Consider the following 21,877-nt stretch of genomic DNA (forward strand, 5'->3'; position numbering starts at 1 on the left):
GTGGTACATTGGACCTGGATCTGACTGCTCTCTCCAGAGGAACCATCACCCACGCCAGTATTCAGAACTGAATGTGAGCTGGAGAGTAATATGCTGTCAGGGGATTTCTGTGTTACTTCCCTGTGTTACTTCTTGGTCCTTCTTGACTGCCTGATAGTCACCTATTTTCTCTCTCTGCACACACTTAAGCTGCAGGGTGGAATTTTAACTGTGTCCAATTTGGCAACCATGTTTGCCTACAATTCAAATCTAATCCATTGGTTGTGAAACATTTTGGGACATCCTAAAGATGTGAAAGGTATTTAAAAAGTGAGCATTTATATTTCTTTAGAGAGATTAGTGAGGGAAAATCTTGGGAGAGAAACAGAATAGCTGGAGAATATCTAGAACAGACACACTGGGGAATAAGTAGAGGAATTACAGACCAACTAACTGAACACGGAATTGAGCGAGACAACACAGTTAAGCAAGATTACAGAGCTTAGGGAGACAGAATAACTATTGATAACTAGTCACTAGATTGACAACTTAGTTATTTGAGGATGTAAGGAGTAGTAGTGTAGAAGTAGTAGTAGGAGAAGTAGTATATTTGAGTTTCCAAAAGGCATTTGAAAAGGTGCCACACAAAAGGTTAATATGCAAGATATGGGCTCATGGAGTTGGTGGTAATATATTAGTATAGATGGAGGATTAGTTAACAAATAGTGATCAGAGACAACAGGGTACTTTCAAGTTTACTGGCTTTAACTAGCAGAGTTCTGGAAGGATCACTGCTGGGGCCTCAGCTATTTACAATCTATATTAATGGCATGGCATACACAAAGAGACTGATAGTAATGTATCTAAGTTTGCTGATTATGCAGAAATAGGTGGGAATGTAAGGAGGGCACAAAGGGGCTACAATGAGTTAGAGACAGGTTAAGTGAGTGGGCAACATGGAGGATGGTAGATGGAGTATAATGTGGGGAAGTGTGAGGTTATTCACTTTGGTAATAACAACAGAAAAGCAGGACATATTTTAAAAGCTGTGGAAGTTCAAAATGTTGATGTTCAGAGAGGCTGTGTGTACTCATTCAAGGAATGTTGAAAGTTAGCATGCATATACAGCAAGCAATTAAGAAGGTAAATAGTACGTTGGCCTTTATTGCAAGATTGGAGTTTAAGAATAAGAAAGTCTTGCTACAATTCTAAAGGGCTTTACCTGGGGACTGTGTACAGTTTTGGTCTTCATATTTAAAGAAAGATATACTTGCCTTGGAGATGGTACAGTGAAGGTTCACTAGATTGGTTCCTGGGATGAGAGGATTGTCCTATGACAAGAGGCTGAGTAAATTGGGTCTATATTCTCTGGCATTTAGAAGAATGATAGGCGATCTGATTGAAACATACAAGATCCTGAAAGGACATCACAGGGTAGACACTGAGACATTGTTTCCCCTGTCTGGGAACCTCAGATACAGGGGCACAATCTCCAATTAAGGGGTCGATTATTTAGGACAGGGGTGAGGAGAAACATCTTCACTCAAAGGGTTGTGAATCATTGGAATTCTCTATCCTAGAGGGTAGTGGATGTTCCATCATTGAATATATTCTGGAATATACCTGGAATAGGTACATTTCTGATTTCTCAGAATCAAGGCTTAAGGGGAGCAGGCAATAAAGTAGGGTTGAGACTGAAGATCATCCATGGTTATTGAATGATGGAGCAGGCTCGAGGAGCCACATGGTCTACTCTGGCTCCTATTTTTTTATGTCTTTATAAAAGGTTAGAGCTGTTTGTCCTGAGAGACACAAACCAGGAAAGTATTAAGTTGCTCATAGATCTTAATAATGCTACAATATTTCATCTAGGAATCTTTTGAACAATGAAACAAATACAATCCTTTTCTCTCTGGGCTCCTATCATTGATGAGATGCACTTCCTATTTCCAATTTCCACAAAACTCTGCTCTCCTGGACCCATGCTGGCCAACACTGTAAGTGATCCCACCCTTTCAAAGTTACCATCATAACCACCACCCCTTGGAAAACACACACAGCCTCTTTGTCCTTGTAAACTACTACCCCACTTCCGCTCTTCCTTTCATTTCCACAATCTTTCGAAGTGTTGTCACTTCCCAAATCTGTGTCCATCTTTCCTCCAACCTCTTGTTTAAATTCATCCAATCAGAATTTTGCCTCTATCACTGCACCGAAATACTTGAATCAAAGTAACAAAAACTATCCTCTGACTGTGACCATGGTGCACTGTCACCCTTTATCCTTCTCGACCGCCTTGCAGCCTTTGACATGGTCAACCATACCATTCTCCTCCATTCTCCAGTGAGACTACCCTAGCTTGGTTCCACCCTTACCTAATCTGCCCACCTCTTTTTCTGGTACAATGATGATTGTATTGGTGCTAATGGTAGGAAGAGCATTTACACAAAAGGCAACATTAGTTGCCGATGAGGCAGAAAGTTGCTGAGGAGGGGCGGATTAGGCTGTGGAAGAATTTAAAGATTTGAACAAAATTCAATGCACTGGGGATGGGCAGGCAGTATAGATTCTTGCTCTCTTCCTGCACTGGTAATTTCATCAACTTTGCTTTCAATTTCTACCCTTCTCTCACTGAGCCAAAGCATGTCTAGCAATGGTTTCCCTTTCCACTTCAGTACCATTACCTTTGAAGACACCAAGGATTTACCTTTGCTCCAATATAAAGCAGAAAGTGCTGGAAATGCTCAGCAGGCCAGGCAGCATCTGTGGTTAACATTCCAGGTCAGTTCAAGGACCTTTCATCAGAAGGAGGGAAAAGCTAGAGATGTAATAGGTTTTAAGCAAATTAAAGGAAGGGGGGATAAAGAACAAAAGGGAAGGCCTGTGTTAGAGTGGAAGACAGGAGAGATTAAGTAACAAAAGTGATGGTGGTCCAAAGTGGAAGGAGTGATAATGGGACAAAAGCAGTGTCTAGAGGTGGTGTAAATGGCAAAATCATAAACAGCTGTTGTCCAAAATCAAAAAAACAAGAGTAAAACCAAAAGCAGCAAAGAGAAAGGAACCAACGTAGAGGCAGAGGTTATGGTCTGAAATTATTGAGACCAGTGTTGAGTCAAGAAGGCTGTAAAGTGCCTAATCAAAATATGTTCCTTGAGTTTCATTGGAACAAACTGCAGGAAAACAAGGACAGAGAGGTAAGAGTGGGGATAAGATGGAGAATTAAAATGACAGGCAAGCAGAAGCTCAAGGTCACACCTGCGGACTGAACAGATTGTTTCACAAAGGGTTCACCCGATTTGCATTTAGTCTGTCCAGTGTAGAGCAGACCACATTATGAGCAGTGATTACAGTATACTAAATTGAAATAAGTACACATAAATTGCTGTTTCACCTAGAAGAAGTGTTTGAATATTTATTGATGTTCTATACCCAGAAATGGAGATAGAGAAGTCGAGGAAGGAAAGAAAAGAGTCAGAGATGCACCATATAAGGGAAGGGTGGAAACTGAAAGCAAAGTTGATTAAACATTCCATCATTAACTGTTCAAGATAGAGCAAAACAAACTATATTGGATATATCTGTCCCCAGTGCATTGAATTTAAAATCCCTGTTTGCACCTTCAAATGCTTCCAAGGCCTAACCCACCCTGCCTTAGCAACCTTCTGCCTCATCGGCAACTGATGTTCCCTTTTGTGTAAATCCTCTTCCTACCAATAGCACCAATACAATCATCAACGTACCGGAAAAAGAGGTGAAGAAGGGGATCTGCGTATAAATGGAACAAAGCATGTCCCACATATATCCCACAGTAAAGCGGGCATAGCTAGGACCCATAAGGGTACTTTCAGCAACACCTTTCATTTGGGGAAAGTGAGTGAGGAGAAGTTGTTCATTGTGAGAATTATTTCAGCTAGGTGGAGAAGGTGGTAGTGGATGGAGATATGTTGGGCCTTGGTTCAAAGAAGAAACGGAGAGTTCTCAGAGCATCCTGGTAGGATTGGAGATGTAGAGAGATTGGACATCTGTTGTGAAGAGGAGTCAGTTAGGGTCATGAAACTGCAAAGTTTTAGATAGATGAAGGGCACTTGAAGTGTCATCTATGTTGGTGGGAAGGGACCAAGCTTGCTTATTTCCACTTCACTATTGTGCACTTCCACACCTATCTCAATCCCACCACACTTTTGTTATCCGTGGATTTCTACAATATCTTTGTTTTTCCAGCTTTCCATCTACCATCCTTACAGAATCCAACTTATCTAAAGCTCAGGTATCTGTGTCCTGTGTTACGATGTGGCAGGTGATATATGCCAAGTGGACCAAATTCACAAGGGAAAATTGGCCACGCTATCACAATAGTTTTGCAATTTGTATTTATTACAAGAAGATTTGTGCACTGAATTCATAAGTAGTGAGTCCACTAACAACATTAGAGATTTTAAAAATTAAATTAAAACATTTATTAATAAAAGAAAAGAATTCAAACACATACAAAAGATTACAGTTACATGATATTATAACAACTCCAAGAGTTCCTAATTAACCTGACTCCCAACTACATACCCCCTTTAAGACAACAGTCCAAAACAGATCTTTAAATTTAAATAGGCAATCTAGCAAGGTTACTCACTCGACAGTGGAATTCCAAAGGCTTTTTAACATAACTTTAGTTACTGGACACAGCAGATGTCTGCAAAAGTGGCTAAAGGCTTTTCCCCATTGCTGCTTTACACGGTATACCTTTCAAGATATTACACGGCCAGCCCCCACATAACCTTCCATCATTCTTTATATATGTTTCTCTCTCTTTAATGTGTAAAATCCCATTGTTGTACATGTCTTTGGAAATTTGCTTTTCCTATAATATAAAATTCTTTCATGTTGTCAATATGGCCTCTTTCCTTTTGGGCAAAATACACATAATAACCTTGCCTTATTCATGTTATTAGTTGTAAGTATCCTACCATCCCTTTGAAATTCAAAAAACCCCTTCGCTTATCAAAAATGCAAATTTTATTCTCACCTTATCTGTGGAACCCTCATCCTCGCTTGGCCATCTCCATTTCAAAAGTCTGCTTTACACTTAACTCTTTTGATAATTTCAACCTTTGGTCTATCTGATTCTAATTCAATTAAATCAGTCCCACAGCACCATCCACACTGACACCCATAAGACTACAATGATATTATGAAAAATATTATAGTTTCATGACACCTGTCTCACAAGGCCCATCCACTGCCCACCATCCTCATCTTTGCTGACGTGCACTGCCTCCCACTCCCCAGTGCATTGAATTTAAAATCCTTATTAGCATTTTCAAATTCTTCCACGGCCTATTCAACATTGCTTCAGCAACCTTCTGCCTCATCGCTAACTGACATTGCTGTTTGTATATATCCTCTTCCTACCATTAGTGGTAGAGTTTTTGGCTACCTTAGGCATAGATTTTGGAACTCCTCCCTAAACATCTTCACATCTCTACTTCAGTTATCAGCTTCAAAAACCTTCATAATGATAGGTTTCTTGTTCCTATCCAGGTCATCAAACATTCTGTCTTTCATTCTAACTGTCCAGCCAGGGTTTGATGTCTGCTTGTTTTAATTTTTCACCTATAAAGTGCATTAAAACATTTTTCTACATTAAGTATGTTATATAAAGTTCTGTTGACTATTATTTATAGATTCTGCTGCCATGTCTCAGAGTATGCTGACAGGAATGGAGAATTCAGCTGTGACTGTGCTGAAGAGGGCTATAGAGTTAGACAATGACTCACGTTTACAGGATTCACTTGTTTGTTATCAAGAAGGAATCGCTCTTCTTTTGCAAGTGTTGAAAGGTAACAAAGCCTTTAACATTCCCTCTGAATTAGCATAGAAAATAGATCTATCAACCATACTTTGAAGTTGGGGTCTCTAGAACATTTAATAATTAACAGTTTTTTCCCAATACCATAAATAAATAACATGTTAAGCTCACCTGTGAGTTTTGTGCTACTCAGTCATTAAGTGATGCATCAGAGAGGACATAAAATGGAAATAAAACTGATGTAAAGAATCAGTAATACAGTTATCCCAGCTTCCCTGGACTATGGAAGGAAACAGATTAGCCTAACATTCTACTTCTGATTACTCACTAATGAGGCCTGCTGGAATGTGGGTATGTGGTGTTGGTGAGAATTCAGCTCTGATGTCCTCTGTGGCTGAATTTCCTGCCATCGCTCACAGTCTGGACTGTATCAAAGTGCTGATGGTATCTGCAGAAGAATATTTCAGCAGAAGTCAGTGGCTTCAGCAGAAAATTATGCATGTATGTGTTGAAAGCACACTGTGATTTGTGATCCATTGGCAGTTAATTTGTCAGACTGCATCTTGTATATTTTGCATGGCTGTAGGAATTGTGCATCACTGAATCTCTGGATGAACTACATGAAAAAGTTTCCATGTCTGACAACTGTTATAAGTTACTTGGTCAAAACTTTGACCTCGGAAAATGAGAGCATTATTTGTTTAATACTTTATTATAAACACAGATACTTTTTATGCTGGTTTTAACATAGTTATGAAAATGTCTAATCCTCTATTTGCTTTTATAAAATATTGTGCGTCATGCTTGTTAGGAACTAGTGTTAGTTTTAAGTAAGTTATATCTGTATTAGTGGATGTTAGGAATAAACGATAGCTTTAAGTTTAATTTATATGTTGCATGTGTGTATTAAGAAAAGGAAAACATGGGTTTTGGTCACTTTAGAATGTTGCCTGCAGGTCTGTGGGTTTGTTTGTGTACCTGCATTTTAATGAGGCTTTGCGACCCTTGAAATGGAGAGCTGTATTTCGGGTGGGGGGGGTGGTGTTGTTAGTTTGTGGTTTAGGGAAGTTAAAATAAAGTAGGGAAAACTGTGCTGTTGCCTAGCAACATGGGGTCCACAGAGACAGGGAAAAACAGAAAAGCAGTTTATTTTCAGTTGGTAGGAGAATTCCACAGAAACTGCTAGAGCAAGTAGGAAGGGAGCTGCAGGGAGCAGGTCCCAAAGAAAATCCCAAAAATTAGGGAGTTGGGCAGTAGATGGTCCCAGGAAAACAGTTAAGTCAAGGAAAAATAACTGGAATCTGAACCAGTCCTGATCAGTGGAATTAAAAACAACGAGCAGAGGAAAAGGCTCTGAATTAAAGAGAGAAAGCTGCGGGGAGCAGAATCAAGGTAAATTGGGCTTGCGAGAAGCCAGGCGATCCAAGGAGACAGCCAAACCTTGGTGACTCCTTACTATGGGCCTGTGAAGCAGTGGTGTTCTGTTGGCATGGCTGAGTATCTGACAGTACGTGGAAGGCGATTCTTGATTGCATGTGGCGACCCAGGAGAGAGGAACATCAGAAAGAGAGGTTGAAACCCTGGAGGTGGATCCTTGTTGAAGACATCCAAGTGAAAGTGTAGCTTGGGAGAAAATTCCAAGGCGAGTTCTTCAAGAGTGGAGATTGGAAACCCTCGTGTGAAAGACAGATCTCAGTGAGACTGGTTGGCTTACAGTGTGACAAATGTCTGGGGGGAGTTGATTAGAAATCCATTGCATCTGCTTTGAGTGGCTTCCATCGCTTGGTTTCAGAGTGTGGTGTGTTTGACCACAGGGTGCCTATTGGTTTACATGAACTGTGTATTTTCTGTGAACGTGAGAGCATAAGAAAGCTTTTGTAACTTGTGTTATCCTCATGAATCTGTGAAGTAGTGTAACATAGTTCATTTTTTTTTTAATAAATGTTTTATTCTTTAGTTAAAAGCTTATCAGCAGACTCTGACTAGTTTCAGTAGCCATTCTCCACAATTCTAAACAAAAAAGAAAAGTTAAGATCTATCAAGCCAGGCCCTGGGGGAAAAGGAGATGGTGGATCCTGTGGGATGGTTCCCCGAGCAGACTGTCAGTCATTTGGCAGAATGCCTCATTGCCAGAACTTTCCAGCAAACACCAAGATGTAGCTTGGCTGGTGGTGAGAAAGTCCCTTCCCGTCAGACCCTTCCTGCATACCAGGAGTCTCACCCCCTCCGTATGTTGCCCTCAAGGTGGCTGTGGTGGGGAAGAGACCATTGTTCACCACCTTGTGGAAAGTGCCTTTGCCTGGAAGGTCTGGAGAGAGATGCAGTGGTTTTGTTGAGATTCATCCCAAGCAGCTCTGTGACACAGGACTCTGTGCTCTATGGGCTGTTCCCAGGGACACACACCGAGACAAACATCAGCTACAGCTGGAGGATCATCAACTTGGGGAAAGACGCTCTTTGGTCTGCCCAAAACTTGTTGGTCTTCCAGTGCAAAGAGTTGTCCCTGATGAAGTGTTGCAGACTGGCACATTCCAAGGTTCAGGACCACATGCTGAGGGGTGCACTAAAGTTTGGGGCAAAGGTGCAATGGGGAAAGATTTTCTGCCATAGTGCACCAAGGGTCTGGGAATTACTTAGACCCCTCGGGCTGTGTGACTCACATTGAATGTATGCAGCGAATACCACATGTATCTCAGTTGTACTGAAGAACCTCAGAATGCAACATGACATATGTCGATAACTTGAATGCCATTGAACTGTCTGTAATGACCATGTTGAAATGTCTGTAATGTTCATTGATTGTATTGAAGCACCTTATGATCTATGTGGAAAACTGGAATATGATTGCACTTTTTGTGATGACCATTTTGAAATGTTTTGTAATGATCTTTAAGATATTTTGAATAAAGTATATTTTTTCCAAAAAAAAATTATAATAATGATCCCATGTTGGAAATTCCATCATTAAGGACAATAGTGGCCTCAGTTATGATGCGTTCTCCACATTGCCAAACAGCCTTCCAACTATTAACGTAGAATGGCCATTTGGGTGAGATACCAGAGGGCCACAAAACCCATGCACCATATCCTAGCATGAGGTAATGACTTCAAGAAAGAGCAGGGAAAAAGATTGCTGTATGCAAAAGGTTCTGTACCATATATAAAACAACTGACTGATAGGTTAAATGAAGGCTTATTTGTTTTGATAGCTACAAAAGATGACACAAAAAAAGTCCACTACCGACAGAAGATTACAAACTACATGGATCGGGCAGAACAAATTAAAAAACACCTGGATAAGCTGAAAGAAGGTAACAAAGCTGAATAACCCAAAGGAAGGCATGTTGTAAATGCAGTAAAGATTTTTACCTCTCCTGTGTTTGGGATATTTTATTGTATATCAAATATAATAATTTCAAGATGACATTTTATGTTTGAATCAATTGTACGGATTTCAAATGCTCCATAAGATAGAATAGGCAATCAATTGTTTGGTATAATACATTTTTTTAAAAGGAAAAGCCATGCAGACCAGGGAAATTCCTTAATCAGATTCCTGGTCTTGCTGAATTAGCTGACCTTGTCCGGAGAAAGGACTAAATACCATTGGATTCATTGTCCCCTGGCTAGTGAAAGGGGAAAAAAATATGTCAGCCAATTTCTTCCTTTCTGGTCACTAGCCAGTTACTTTTGCTGGAAACAAACACATGTTTTGATGTCAAGAATAAGTTTGGCCCCAGTTGTAGAGTTCTTCCACGGTCAAATACCTTGCTAACAATCACTACTCACATACAAAAAATACATGCTTCCTTGTGATACTAGACAGCTGCCAACTCCATGGAACTAATATGCCTACAGGAATTACCCCCTCTTTCTTTTTGGGGGGGGGGCGCTGGAATTAGGGAAACAGTGGGGGGGTGGTGGAAATAGAACACCTGGGTGATGTAGTGCATTGATGTTCACATTTGCAGTGTTGCACAATGCTTGGATGGTTTGTCCCGATAATTCCAAGATACTGTATGATGTTCATTGTAGTTGAGCATAAGTAAGTTACTTTCCATAGGAAGGAAAAATACTCCATGATGCCACCTTGGGTTTATCCTGTACAGTGTACAACTGTTTTGAGACAGAACAGGAGCAGATTGTAAATACTTCATAATTTCTTAGACAAAATTGAAACAAGCTGTTCAGCCCACTGGTCCATGCCAGTGCTTATACTTCACACAAATCTCATCTCACCATTCTACATCTCAACCCATAAACATCCAAACATCTTTTATTTTTGTCTCCCTCAGATCCTTATCTAGTTCCCTTAAATTTATGCTTTTTGCCTCAACTTGGGTAGTGAGATTCATATTCTAACCACACTCTAGCTCAAGAAGATTATCTTGAATTCTCTTTGGATTTATATCTTTTATATTTTATTTTATATTTATGGTCCCTAGTTGGTCTTGTCCACACCTTCTCTACATCTACGCGATCAAATTTTTTCACAATCTTGAAGACCTTTATCATGTCACCCCTCAGTTTTCCCTTTACTAAGGAAAACAAACCCTAATCTGTTCAATCTTTCCTGATGGATGTAACCCCTCAGTTCTGGTATTATTCTAGGAAGTCTTGTACTTTCTCCATTGTCTCTATATCCTTTTTACAATATGGTGATCAAAACAGTTCATGGTATAGTCTAACTGTCTGTCCAAGTTTAACAAAACTTCTGTGCTTTTCAATTCTATGCCTCTAGATGTGAATCCCAGTGCAATGTTTGTTTTTTTTTTAATTGCCTTATTAACCTGAATCACTATATTTGGTGATTGTTGCCTATGTGCACCCAGATCCCTCTGTTCCTTTACCCTAGTTAGCCATTTACTTTTCAAGAGGTGTGTGACTTCCTCATTCTTCCTACCAAAGGAGATGATAAGGAACAATATAATATAGACATAAAAGGGAAAAATATTTGGAGCTGTTTGATAAAATTAAGCTGGGCCACTTTGAAGAGGTTATGAGTTTGACATGGAACTGATACAATTTAAAGGCCATACGAGGTACCAAAGACAGGTTTCCTTTCCTACAGAACATTAATTAATCAATTGTTTCTTTATAAAAGCATCATGACAACATCATATTTGCCTTTGAGTCTTTTTTTAAATATTTCATGGGTTGTGAGCATTGCTGGCAAGGCCAGCATTTGTTGTCCATCCCTAATTGCCCTTCAGAAGATGTTGGTGAGCTACCTTCTTGAATCTCTGCGGTCCAGTGGTATAGGTACACCCATGGTTCTGTTAAGAAGGGAGTTCCAGGATTTTGACTCAGTGACATTGAAGAAACAGTGATATGGTTCCAAATCAGGATGGTTTGTGGCTTGGAAAGAAACTTGCAGAGGATGGTGTTCTCATGCATCAGCTGCCCTTGACATTCTCAGTGGTAGAGATTGCAGGTTTGGAAGATGCTGTCAAAGGAGGCTTGGTGAGTTGCTATATACACTGCTGCCACTGTGTACTACTGGTGGAGGGAGTGAATGATGGGTGCCAATCAAGCGGGCTGCTTTGTCCTAGTGTCAAACCTCTTGATTGTTGTTAGAGCTGCACTCTAGACAAGTGGAGAGTATTCCATCACATTCCTGATGTGTACCTTCAATTTCCAGATTTCTTTTTAAACTGAATTCAAATTCTGAAACTGTTATAGTGGGATCTGAACTAAGATTCTATGAATTATTAATCCAGATCTCTGCATTTAGTGTTGCAAAATGCCCTTTATAAAATAAATTGCCTGAAGGAATGTTCGAAACTTTGTTAACTTTTAACACTTGGGATTTTTTCGTGATAACAAACCAATGATTTCTGTAAATCATAGTTCAGTTAATAGTACTAAAAAGAGATGGCTATAATAGTGTCCACATTTTTTCCCAATAAGAAACATTAAATATTCACATTAAAAATGAAACTGCTATGAAGTATTGCAATCAGAGGTTTCAAATCTGACACTTGGAAAGTACATTTTTATTTTGTGTGTGAAATAAATGCTAAACAGATTTGGTAAATAAATTCCACGGTTAAAATGTACCAGTTAATTTGAAATTCCTGTGTTCCCACATGTTTAGTATCTGCTTCAAATTAATTTTGTGAAGTAAAATTTTAATGGACTTGGTTGTAATATATATATGCAGAATACCTCATTGGAACTATGGCTTGGCATGCATCAATTATGGTGCTTGATATGTAACTAAATTATTTAAAAACTAGGATTTTGTGAACAACCTTTTGCAAATTGTCTGTATTTCAGAAGGGAAACATCATGAACAGATCAAAATTCCAGAAGATGCAACTGGGTTTAGTTATGAAAAACTGTTCAAACCATATTTGGACCAGTTTGTTACTGAAGTATGGGTGGAAGACCCATATATCAGGCATGTTCATCAGGTGAGAAGCATCTTACTGTCCCCTTTGAAATGGAGTACTTCAATATGTACTTTAGACATAACTTCAGTTTGTTGGCAAGATTACTGATACTGTCAGTCTGTTGGTAACAATCTGCCAAATGTTACTAGTTTCAGTACAATGTTACTAGTTTCAGTGCAGGTAGTTTAAAGAAAGTGCTGTTTTGTATCACAGCCTGCAGTTTACCCAATTTACCAGACGGAGGATGTGACTGTCTCAGTGTAATCTGAACCACTGATAAATGAAAGGAGTATTATTGAATCGGGGAATACCAGTCACAGTCTAAAAAATTTTCAAATCTTTTCAAAACATTAATCTGTTCAGGAAAACTAAAACATTGAAGCATACTGCTTTTAATTTAATAAAAAGGCAAATTTAACACCACAATTTTCAAAAACTAAAGTTCTTTTGTGACATTTGTTTTATAGCTATACAACTTCTTGAGATTTTGTGAGATGCTTCTAAAAGGACCTTGCAAAGTGAAAACTATCCATCTACTGACTTCTCTTGATAATGTACGTAACTTACTGTGGATTATAGTGTAACTGTTAAAAGGTCTTCATTGTATGCCAGAAATAAATTCAGTATACAAACTGCAACTAGAGGGTATTGTGTCTGACATGAATGTTGCCAATGCTGTTTGTGTAGCTGGTTATTATAATTAATAACTTGTGTATTTGTATTCGCTCAAATTCATTGCAAAGAGAACAAATGTTAATTTAAACGTTTGAGATATTTTTACTTCCAACACACCACTGTTTACAATCTTAGCTGTATCAATGTGAGGAGGTGGTGAACAAAGAAAAATATCCTAGGGAAGGAGGAAACATTTCACCAGTGACAAGTTATCAGTGGATTTTTATTCCTTTAGTTGTGGGAACTACACAGCTCCTAGTAGAGAACCCAAAAGCAAATTTTGGCCTGAATCTTCCAATATGGGAAGTGGCAAATGACTGCACTTAAGTTGCTGATGTATGCTGATATCGCGCACATGCACGGCACTCACTCGTGAGTTTAATCTTCATGTTGTCAGTTTTACCCTGCCTGGACTGCTGCATGATTCCTTACGACAGTGAAATTAGATGGCCATAACCATGCAGACTTGGGCTGTTTGCCCTATACCTACCATGCTTTTTTTAAGCACCGATTTACTTAGAGCTGCACTCCTGAGCAGGCTTTACACCTGCCCAGAAAAGCTCTTAAGTAAGTCAGTTCAAGTGTCAAAGCATTCCATCACCACGGCAAACCTGATAGAGAATCACCCATCTTCCGATGACACTGTTCACCTCCCTCCACCCCCAACAACAGTACCCAACAACAGCCTCCCCACCCCCGAACCCTCTTTCACGACTCACCTTGCAGAATCAATGGCTTCTCTTCTGACATCGGCTGAACAGACAGCATTGTAAGGGGGAGGGGAAATTTAGAATTGTTCAAGGGGAGGGGAGCCAGGAGGAGGGTGAGTCGGGAGTGAGTATTGTCAGGGAGGGAGGGAAGGTGAGCATTATCATACATACAGTATAGATATATGAATTAGGAGCAGGAATGGGCCTTATTTCCCCTCATCTTGCTCTGACGTTTTATAAGATCATGGCTGATCTGATTGTGGCCTCTACTTTCTTGTCTACCCGCTATAACCTTTGACTTCCTTGTCAGTCAAGAATCTATCTAATTCAGCCATAAACTTCTTAAGTCCTCTTCACAACTTACTCTCCTAACTATTTTTGTGTCATCATTCAAATTTAGCAACTATACATTTGGGGTGGGGAGGGAGCATTGTCAGAGGGGAGGCTGTGCAATTTTGTGGGTGACAGGTCCATTTAAAAATTCTGCAAGTCAATGAACTGAAGACAGACCTTAAGGGGCATGTCTCCAATTTATGACAAAAAAGGGGTAGCGGCTCCACTGTAGTTATGCTTCACCACTAGGTGTCCTGACTCAGCTCAATGATGAATCACTGCTGGAGTCAAGACTAGAAGTTCCTAAGGCTGTGGCGTAAAAAGGACGTGGGCAGTTAAATCACACTGATCGGCGCTCCTCCTCCGCTGCTGACCTGAAGATGGCTGTAGTTGATATGAACCCAGGGGCCAGAATCCTTGCCACTTCCCTTCCCCAGTTTTCCCTTTAATAGGTCACTAGGAAATTTGCAAACACGATCCCATTATTCAATGAATTTGCATTTAATTTGCATATCTAATAGTGAATCAGGAGAGTCCTGGCAATTCTTATACATTATCTAGCAGCAGATTTCATAGGGACATTAATAGAAAGCCTTTAACAAAATACTCACCTGCTTCGTTGCGGAGCGAGAATGTTACAAAAGGACATAATTGGGGAAAGGTGAGAAAATAGCTTCAGAAAATGATTAGTTAGATGTCATACTCAATGATTCTATAAATAATCCTGCTTTATTGAAAGCTTATAATCGGGAATGTTTATGCAAATATTATATTACTGGTATACTATTATTGTACACAACATATATAGTATGCATTAATCTCCTGTTTCATGCATTGTAGAGTGGCGGTAATTCACAGCAGAGCAGTGGCCTTGAAGAGATAAAGCAGTCATTGCAAAGTTATGGGGTAACCCTAAAAGTGACCCACTCTTCTTCAATACATGACCGAGAAATCAGGTAGTTTCTTTGTAGCATCATTGTATTTCTTTTAGTTCAGGTATTATTAATGTCACCTAAAGCATGGTTCAGCTTTTGTTCAAGTTTGGTTCTACTGTCCACAACATACTCCATTTTCCAGTTGAGATGGTGAGCCTGCATATGTGCCTCCAAAATTGCTATTAAAATTACACTAGCTTTGTCTAACACAAAACAAATTTCTTCATCAACAAGCATTTATGTAGTACCTTTAACACAGTAAAACGTCCCAAGGCATAGTGACAGGAGCAGAGCTAGGCAGTGCTTTGGAGACTGAAATAAGCAGTCTTAGTGAGAGTGTGGAAATGCGGTTGGAAGCTCATCTCGGGATTAAATATGGCAAGCAGCCTGGTTCAGCCTTGGATAACTGCCAGGGAGAGGAACGGAGCCAGTGGCTTGGAACAAAATAAGTGGTGGGAGCAAAAGACAATGGCTGGGATTTTCCAGCTGTGGCACATGGAGCAAGTCAGCCAAAAGTCCATTGACTTCAGCGGGACTGGAAGATCCCACTGATGGGCAGGGCCAGAAAATTAAGTATTACAATTTAAAAGGGAGTGCAAGAAGAGGGATTCTTGGGGGTTATTGCGCACATATCTTTAAGGGTGACAGGGCCGGTTAACAAATTGTTAAAGCATATTGATACTAGACTTAATAAATAGAGGGATAGGGTATTGGCTAAAAACTTGTAGATGCGTATCAGAGATTTCCACCATTTGGCAGAATTCTGATTCTTGGATAACAGAATTCTGTCATTTTCATTTTTTCTTCCTGACCTTTGCCACACCTCAACCCTGCCACTGCCTGAAAAGCCACCAAGACCGGGATCTCAAAGTCAGGAAAATCCCTGCCAATAACGAAGTCAGGGGCAAGTTCGAGGGAGCTGCCACTCATGCACCCAGAAGGGTATGCTCTGCTCTGGCCACTTAGTAGGGCTGTTGGCAATCCGGGGAGAAGGGAGGTGCTGAGGCATGTGGGGGTGGCAGTAGAGCCTGAAACTCGATGGGCAGGAGCAGTGGAGCCTGAGTCTTGGCAAGGGTTTGGCAGGCCAGGGAAGAAGGTGGGGGTGGGGGTGTGTGTGAAGAGAGGGGCTGATTACAATGTGTGTGTTGGGGGAGAGGGGACTTCACTGAGTCTTCTGTCATCAGGAAATGTGGAGAGCTAGGCAAAAATCTACATGACTAAATAAACAATATATTTACAAGATACTTTAAAAATACAGATATTCATATTGTTTTATTGCTGTTTTGTTTTATCTGGTGCATAGGGTCGTATTAATTTTCAAGAGTTTTTTTTAATGTTCTTTTATGGAATGTCAGCAATGCTGGAAAGGCCAGCCAGCATTTTTTGCCCATCCTTAATTGCCCTTGACAAGGTGATGGTGAGTTAAAATGGATTCACATCGGAACATAGTTTGTAAAGCATTGCTGGAGTAATTTGCTTCGCTTCACATGTACATAATCCCGCAAGGTCAAGATCTTTTGTTAGTATGGATTTCATCCTGTACTACATGCACTAACTGCATTGAATGCTGAAATGCTGAGGTCACTCTGATGATTTGATAGAAATGCATTGGTCCATAGTCTTAATGGTAATAGAAGGTAAATAAAGGGAAAACTAATGTTTCTACCCACTTGAAGTCTAATAATTCCACTATTTGAAGTGGCCTGGAAGCATTTGCATTCACTGCAGATCATAAAAATTGCTATAATTACTTGATTCCTTATCACAAAAGAAATTCAGGCTTTCTTGTCTTTGACCACTCTCACCCCTGTATATAAAATAAAAGCTTGTCCCCAGCTGCGTACTGTGTGCAATTCTGGGCACCACATCAGTTGTTTACAAGTGTTACTTAGTGGGTGCAAGGAGGCAGGCTGTCCTCAAACTTTCAAATGTAATCCCTTGGGGGGAAAAATAAGGAGGACATATGTATGAAATAAAACTTAAGAAGTTGAGAAGCAGAGGAACTTGGAGATTAAGGTACTTACATTTTAAAAATAGGAGCTAATGAACTTTTAAGAAGGATTTGAAGAAGGTATAGAAAAGATTTACTAGAATGGTTCCAGGGATTACGTTTACATTGATAGACTGAAGATGTTGGGATTGTTCCCCTTGGAGCAGAGAAGGCTAAAAGGAGATTTAATTCAAATCATGACCACTTTCAAATAGCTTAAACAAAGAGAAACTGTTTCCAGTGAAGGGTTGATACTGAAGGACACAGATTTAAGGTGATTGACAAAAGACCTAAAAATGTTATTGCCCAATGACTGGGCAATGCATTCCACATCATAACCAATCAAAACTGGATGCAGAACACTATGAGCAGTTTGTCCAGCAGCCTGTACTGTCAAAATGGTATCCTTTGGATTAGCTGAACTGCTTTATTAATATAAACCAATACCTTGTTGGCTTTAGCTAGTTTGAGCATTTTTAGGTACTGCGTCGTTTCATTAGAGTGTAGTAGGTATAATTAACTCCTTCTTCTTCAAGTCTTTAAAGTGAAATGAGCAATAGACTATAGCAAAAATTAAATATGCCTTTATGAAATTGAGGGAATCTGTGTTTTTAAATTTAATTTGTATTGAAAGAAATAAAAGGACACGGAACAGTCCAAGCTGGGCAGTAGAAATTGTTGAGTCCAGTGGTGCAGAACAGGCAAGACTGAAGAAGGCAGAATACAGATCCAGAAGCTAAGAACAAGTTGCTGCAGCTGTTTCCGTTACAGAAGGTAATAATGGTAGGTCTACCTCATCTAGACCGAGCTGAGCAAGTTCTGCAGATATGTGCCAGTTGTGATGAAGACTATACTGGTGTAACTCGGGTTGGTTGTGCGCTGCTGTCATCTGAGGATCAGAATAGGTCCTAGACAGAGACGAGCTGAAATTCCTCATGAGGAAGACAGAGTTTGAAGGACATTGTGACTGAGTGTGATCACTAAAACCTGAAAGTGGACTGTTGAGCCAATTCATAAAATCTTAGTTGTATCTGCCATTTAATGTGCAATGTATAGTTTATATTCAACCATAATTTACCTGTTAGAGCATAGTGTTTAGTATAGTATTAGATAGTATTTAGTGTTAGCTTTGTTGACTCTTGTATAGTAAAATTTTCTTATGTTTTAAACTGTGGAATCTTGTGGCTTTGTTTTTTAGTAAATAACTGGGATTTCAAATTTCATCTACCTTTTTAAAAAAAAAGTTACTAGTCTGTACCAAGATAGATTATTTTTGTAACTCCAGAGCATTTAATCATTGTTCCCTAATAGAAGTTATATAAATTGACCCTAATAGAATGGGGATTTTAAGTTTGCTAATATGTTTTTAGGTCTATTTGTTTTCAAATGTAAAGTCCTATGTATTGTATTATGATTGCATTACATTTGGTAGTGTTTGAGAACATTTAGGAAAGCAACATTTTTTCTAGAGTCTGAGTAAAATGTTTTGTCTGTGACAGATTCAACAATGGGTGGATGATCAAGATTGGAAGAGGACTAGATTACTTTAAGAAAACACAGGTTTGTTTCAGTTATAGGGAGGTTTGATTTTTAAGGCCACTGCTAAAAATAAATCCAAATGAATAATTTTTGTTTTTATTTTATTAATACAATGTATAAATTCATGTATAATTGTGATATATTGTAAAACTGACATGTTATTCAGCTTGGTTGTGTATGTGAATTAATGACATATCAGAAGCACATTGGGTTATTGTATTGATTCTGGTAGACACAAATAATTCAGCTGCTGCACATTGTTGGGCTAAATGAATTCTTCTAACCACTTTCATACAAAATCATGAAGACCATATTATGAACCCTTTAGAGATTCTTGTATTTACCCTGGATTTGGAATGGAACAACTTGCATTCTCTGAACTTCATGTTCAAATCCCTCCAATCAGGTTTCTGACCTTGCCATAGTACTGCAACGGCTCCTATCAAATTCACAAATTACATCCTGTGAGATTGTAACAAAGGTAAACTTTGATCTTTCAACGTTTCCGCAGCCTTTGACCTAGTTGACCATGAATTTCTGTTCCACTGCCTCTTCACCATCACCTAGCTGGGTAGGACTGCATTTGCCTGGTTCTATTATCTATCCAGTCACAGCAAAAAAAAAAAACACATCTGAAATGGCTTCCTTTCCTAATCTTGCACTATTATCTCTGGTACTCCTCAAAAATCCATTCTTGACACTCTTTTTATCACATACATGCTTCCTTGTGGCAATGTCATTTAAAAACACAGCATCAGTTTCCATGTATACACTGATGACGGCAAGCTCTACCTCACCTCCACCTCTCTTCCATTGTCTCAAAACCTTCAGATTGATTGTTCAACATCCAGTACTGGATGAGCAGAAATGTCCTCGATCTAGATATTAGAAAGTCTGAACCCATTGTCTTTGGGCATACCACAACTACACATACCTCCCTGGCAACTATCAGACAGTTCACAATCTTGGGGTCATATATAAGGCTGAGATGAGATTCTACCACATATTCACTCTATCACTAAAGCTGCCTATTTTTATCTCTGTAAGATCACTTGATTACATTCCTATCTCAGGCCATTGGCTGTCTCCCATGTTTTATGCTTTATGAAATTAGTCATCCAAAACTCTGCTGCTGTATCCGAGTTCGCATTGTCCAGGTCATCTATCACTACTATGTCTCCCAATTAAACAACCCTTTAATATTAAAAACCTTACCCTTGTTTTCAAATCACCAAGACCTTGCCCGCCCCTATCTATAATTTCCTCCAGCACCTAGCTCTCTGTGCCTTGACAATTTTGACCTCTTGAGCATTCTGGATTTTAAATCATTCCACCATTGGTTAGCTTTGCTTTCAGCTATCAAGACCCTAAACACTGAAATTTCCTCCTTAAATGTCTGCACCCCTCTATCTTCCTTTAAGAGACCCCTTAAAACCTAAATCTTTGATCATTTAACTTAATATCACAGAATCGCACTGCAGAAGAGGCCCTTCGGCCCACCGACATGTGAGAAACACCTGACCTACCTACCTAATCCCATTTACCTGCACTTGGCCCATAGCCTTGAATGCTATGACATGCCAAGTGCTCATCCAGGTACTTTTTAAAGGATATGAGGCAACCCGCCTCCACCACCCTCCCAGGCAGTGCATTCCAAATCGTCAGCACCCTCTGGGTAAAAAAGCTTTTCCTCACATCTCCCCTAAACCTCCTGCCCCTCACCTTGAACTTATGCCCCCTCATGACTGACCCTTCAACTAAGGGGAACAGCTGCACCCTATCCACTCTGTCCATGCCCCTCATAATCTTGTACACCTCAATCAGGTCACCCCTCAGTCTTCTCTGCTCCAACGAAAACAACCCAATTCTATCCTACCTCTCTTCATAACTTAAATGTTTCATCCCAGGCAACATCCTGGTGAATCTCCTCTGTACCCACTCCAGTGCAATCACATCCTTCCTATAATGTGGCGACCAGAACTGCACACAGTACTCCAGCTGTGGCCTCACCAAGGTTCTATACAACTCCAATATGATTCAATACAACTCCAACATATCTCCTTATTTAGTCCTGTGTCAAATTTTGTTTGGTAAGCCTCCTTCAAAGCCTGAACTAGTTTAATTCTGAAGGAGTGAGATTCTTCTCCACATGTAAATTTTTCAGATCAGAGAGATTGGCTGATAAAATGCCAAAGGTTATTTTATAATGCAAGTTGTTGTTGCATTTGTGCAGCATCCATAACAGAAATGTCCCAACATCCTTCACAAGAGGGATAAGGGTGGAAATTTAGTGGAAGTGACTGAAACAATAGTCAAATATGTAGGATTTGTGGAGACTTTTGAAAATATAAAGAGATTTAGCAAGCCAAGGACATTGAAGAACAGTATTGCAAAGTACTAGGCAAATGGCTGAAGTTTCCATCACCAATGGTGACATTGGCAGGTGAAGGAGTAGAAAGCTGGACTATGTTGTTGGAAGATGTTGCCAATGAAAGGGGTGTAAGGCTGTGGAGAGATTACCAAGCCTCAGGAATTTGAAATCAATGCATTGGGTAGAATGAACCAGCAGGGATCATCGCAAACAGCATGGTCCAGGTTGTGCAGTCAGTGACCAAGTAACAGTGCTGGTTGTTCACTATGCTGACAGCTACCAACAGTTTTTGTGGGCTTTTGTGTGTGAAGACTTACTGCAATCAGGTGTCTGATCCAGCATGGCACCATCTGCAGATCAGGGAAAATAACAGCATTGCTTTTCAACCCAAATTGAAGCTTTACTGAGACACATACTCACTTACACCTGAATGTACCAGCCTCAACATTATGTGCCACATTTAGTGGGTAACCAGTAAGTTCTCCCAATTCACTCCTTTACTAACATAAACAGAAAATGCTGGAAATACGCAGGAGGTCTGGCATTATCTGTGGAGAGGAACAGAGTCAACTTTTCAGGTCAAGGACCTTTCATCAGCTTGATAAAAGGTCCTTGACCCAAAACGTTTCTCTCTCCGCAGTTATTGCCAGACCTGCTGAATATTTTGTGCATTTTCTGTTTTTATTTCAGATTTCCAGCATCTGCAGTATTTTGCTTTCACACCTTTATATTGATTTCAATGCCAAGTCTATTAGTAACTCAGATCATAACTTTCAAATTTCCATGTTTAATTGCACACGTACGCCAGAAATTACTGTTCAGTTTGCTCCATAACGGAAAGTGTTGTTAGCCTTACCATTATTCTCAAAGCAAAATCCTGGCTAATATGAGAGCAGGTCTTAGTACTTTGAAGAATACAGTATAGTTCTGGATGAGTTGGAGTTTGCACAGGGTGAGACAAGGAGAGTGCTGGAGAAGCTAAGCATGTAGGTGTGGGTCACAGTAGCAATGGGGGTGATGTATAAATTAAAGTAGATAATAATAGGTGCTGGATCATTTGCTTAGAGTACCAAGGTAGCTCACAGGTAGATGCGGCCTAAAACAGCAAAGTATTAAAATGAAATGTTGAATCTAAAGTTCAAAATTT

At 39.7% G+C, this 21,877-nt stretch overlaps 1 protein-coding gene across 7 annotated transcripts in view; it reads left to right on the plus strand.

Moving 5' to 3' along the window:
* Window positions 1-21,877, plus strand: part of mitd1 (MIT, microtubule interacting and transport, domain containing 1) — a 35,913-nt gene that overhangs the window by 3,707 nt on the left and 10,329 nt on the right. For 6 of the 7 annotated variants that reach the window (XM_041199096.1, XM_041199090.1, XM_041199092.1 and 3 more), the window contains 6 exons: window positions 5,658-5,813; window positions 8,992-9,093; window positions 12,062-12,198; window positions 12,645-12,731; window positions 14,736-14,851; window positions 18,320-18,380. In XM_041199096.1, coding sequence (XP_041055030.1) covers window positions 5,669-5,813; window positions 8,992-9,093; window positions 12,062-12,198; window positions 12,645-12,731; window positions 14,736-14,851; window positions 18,320-18,380 — 648 coding nt within the window. In that variant the 5' untranslated portion in view covers window positions 5,658-5,668. Of the gene's footprint in view, window positions 1-5,657; window positions 5,814-8,991; window positions 9,094-12,061; window positions 12,199-12,644; window positions 12,732-14,735; window positions 14,852-17,454; window positions 17,604-18,319; window positions 18,381-21,877 lie in introns of those variants that run through there. The other variant, XM_041199093.1, reaches the window with a different exon arrangement.

This window comes from Carcharodon carcharias, chromosome 11, assembly GCF_017639515.1.
Source record: "Carcharodon carcharias isolate sCarCar2 chromosome 11, sCarCar2.pri, whole genome shotgun sequence".
NCBI lineage: Eukaryota > Metazoa > Chordata > Chondrichthyes > Lamniformes > Lamnidae > Carcharodon > Carcharodon carcharias.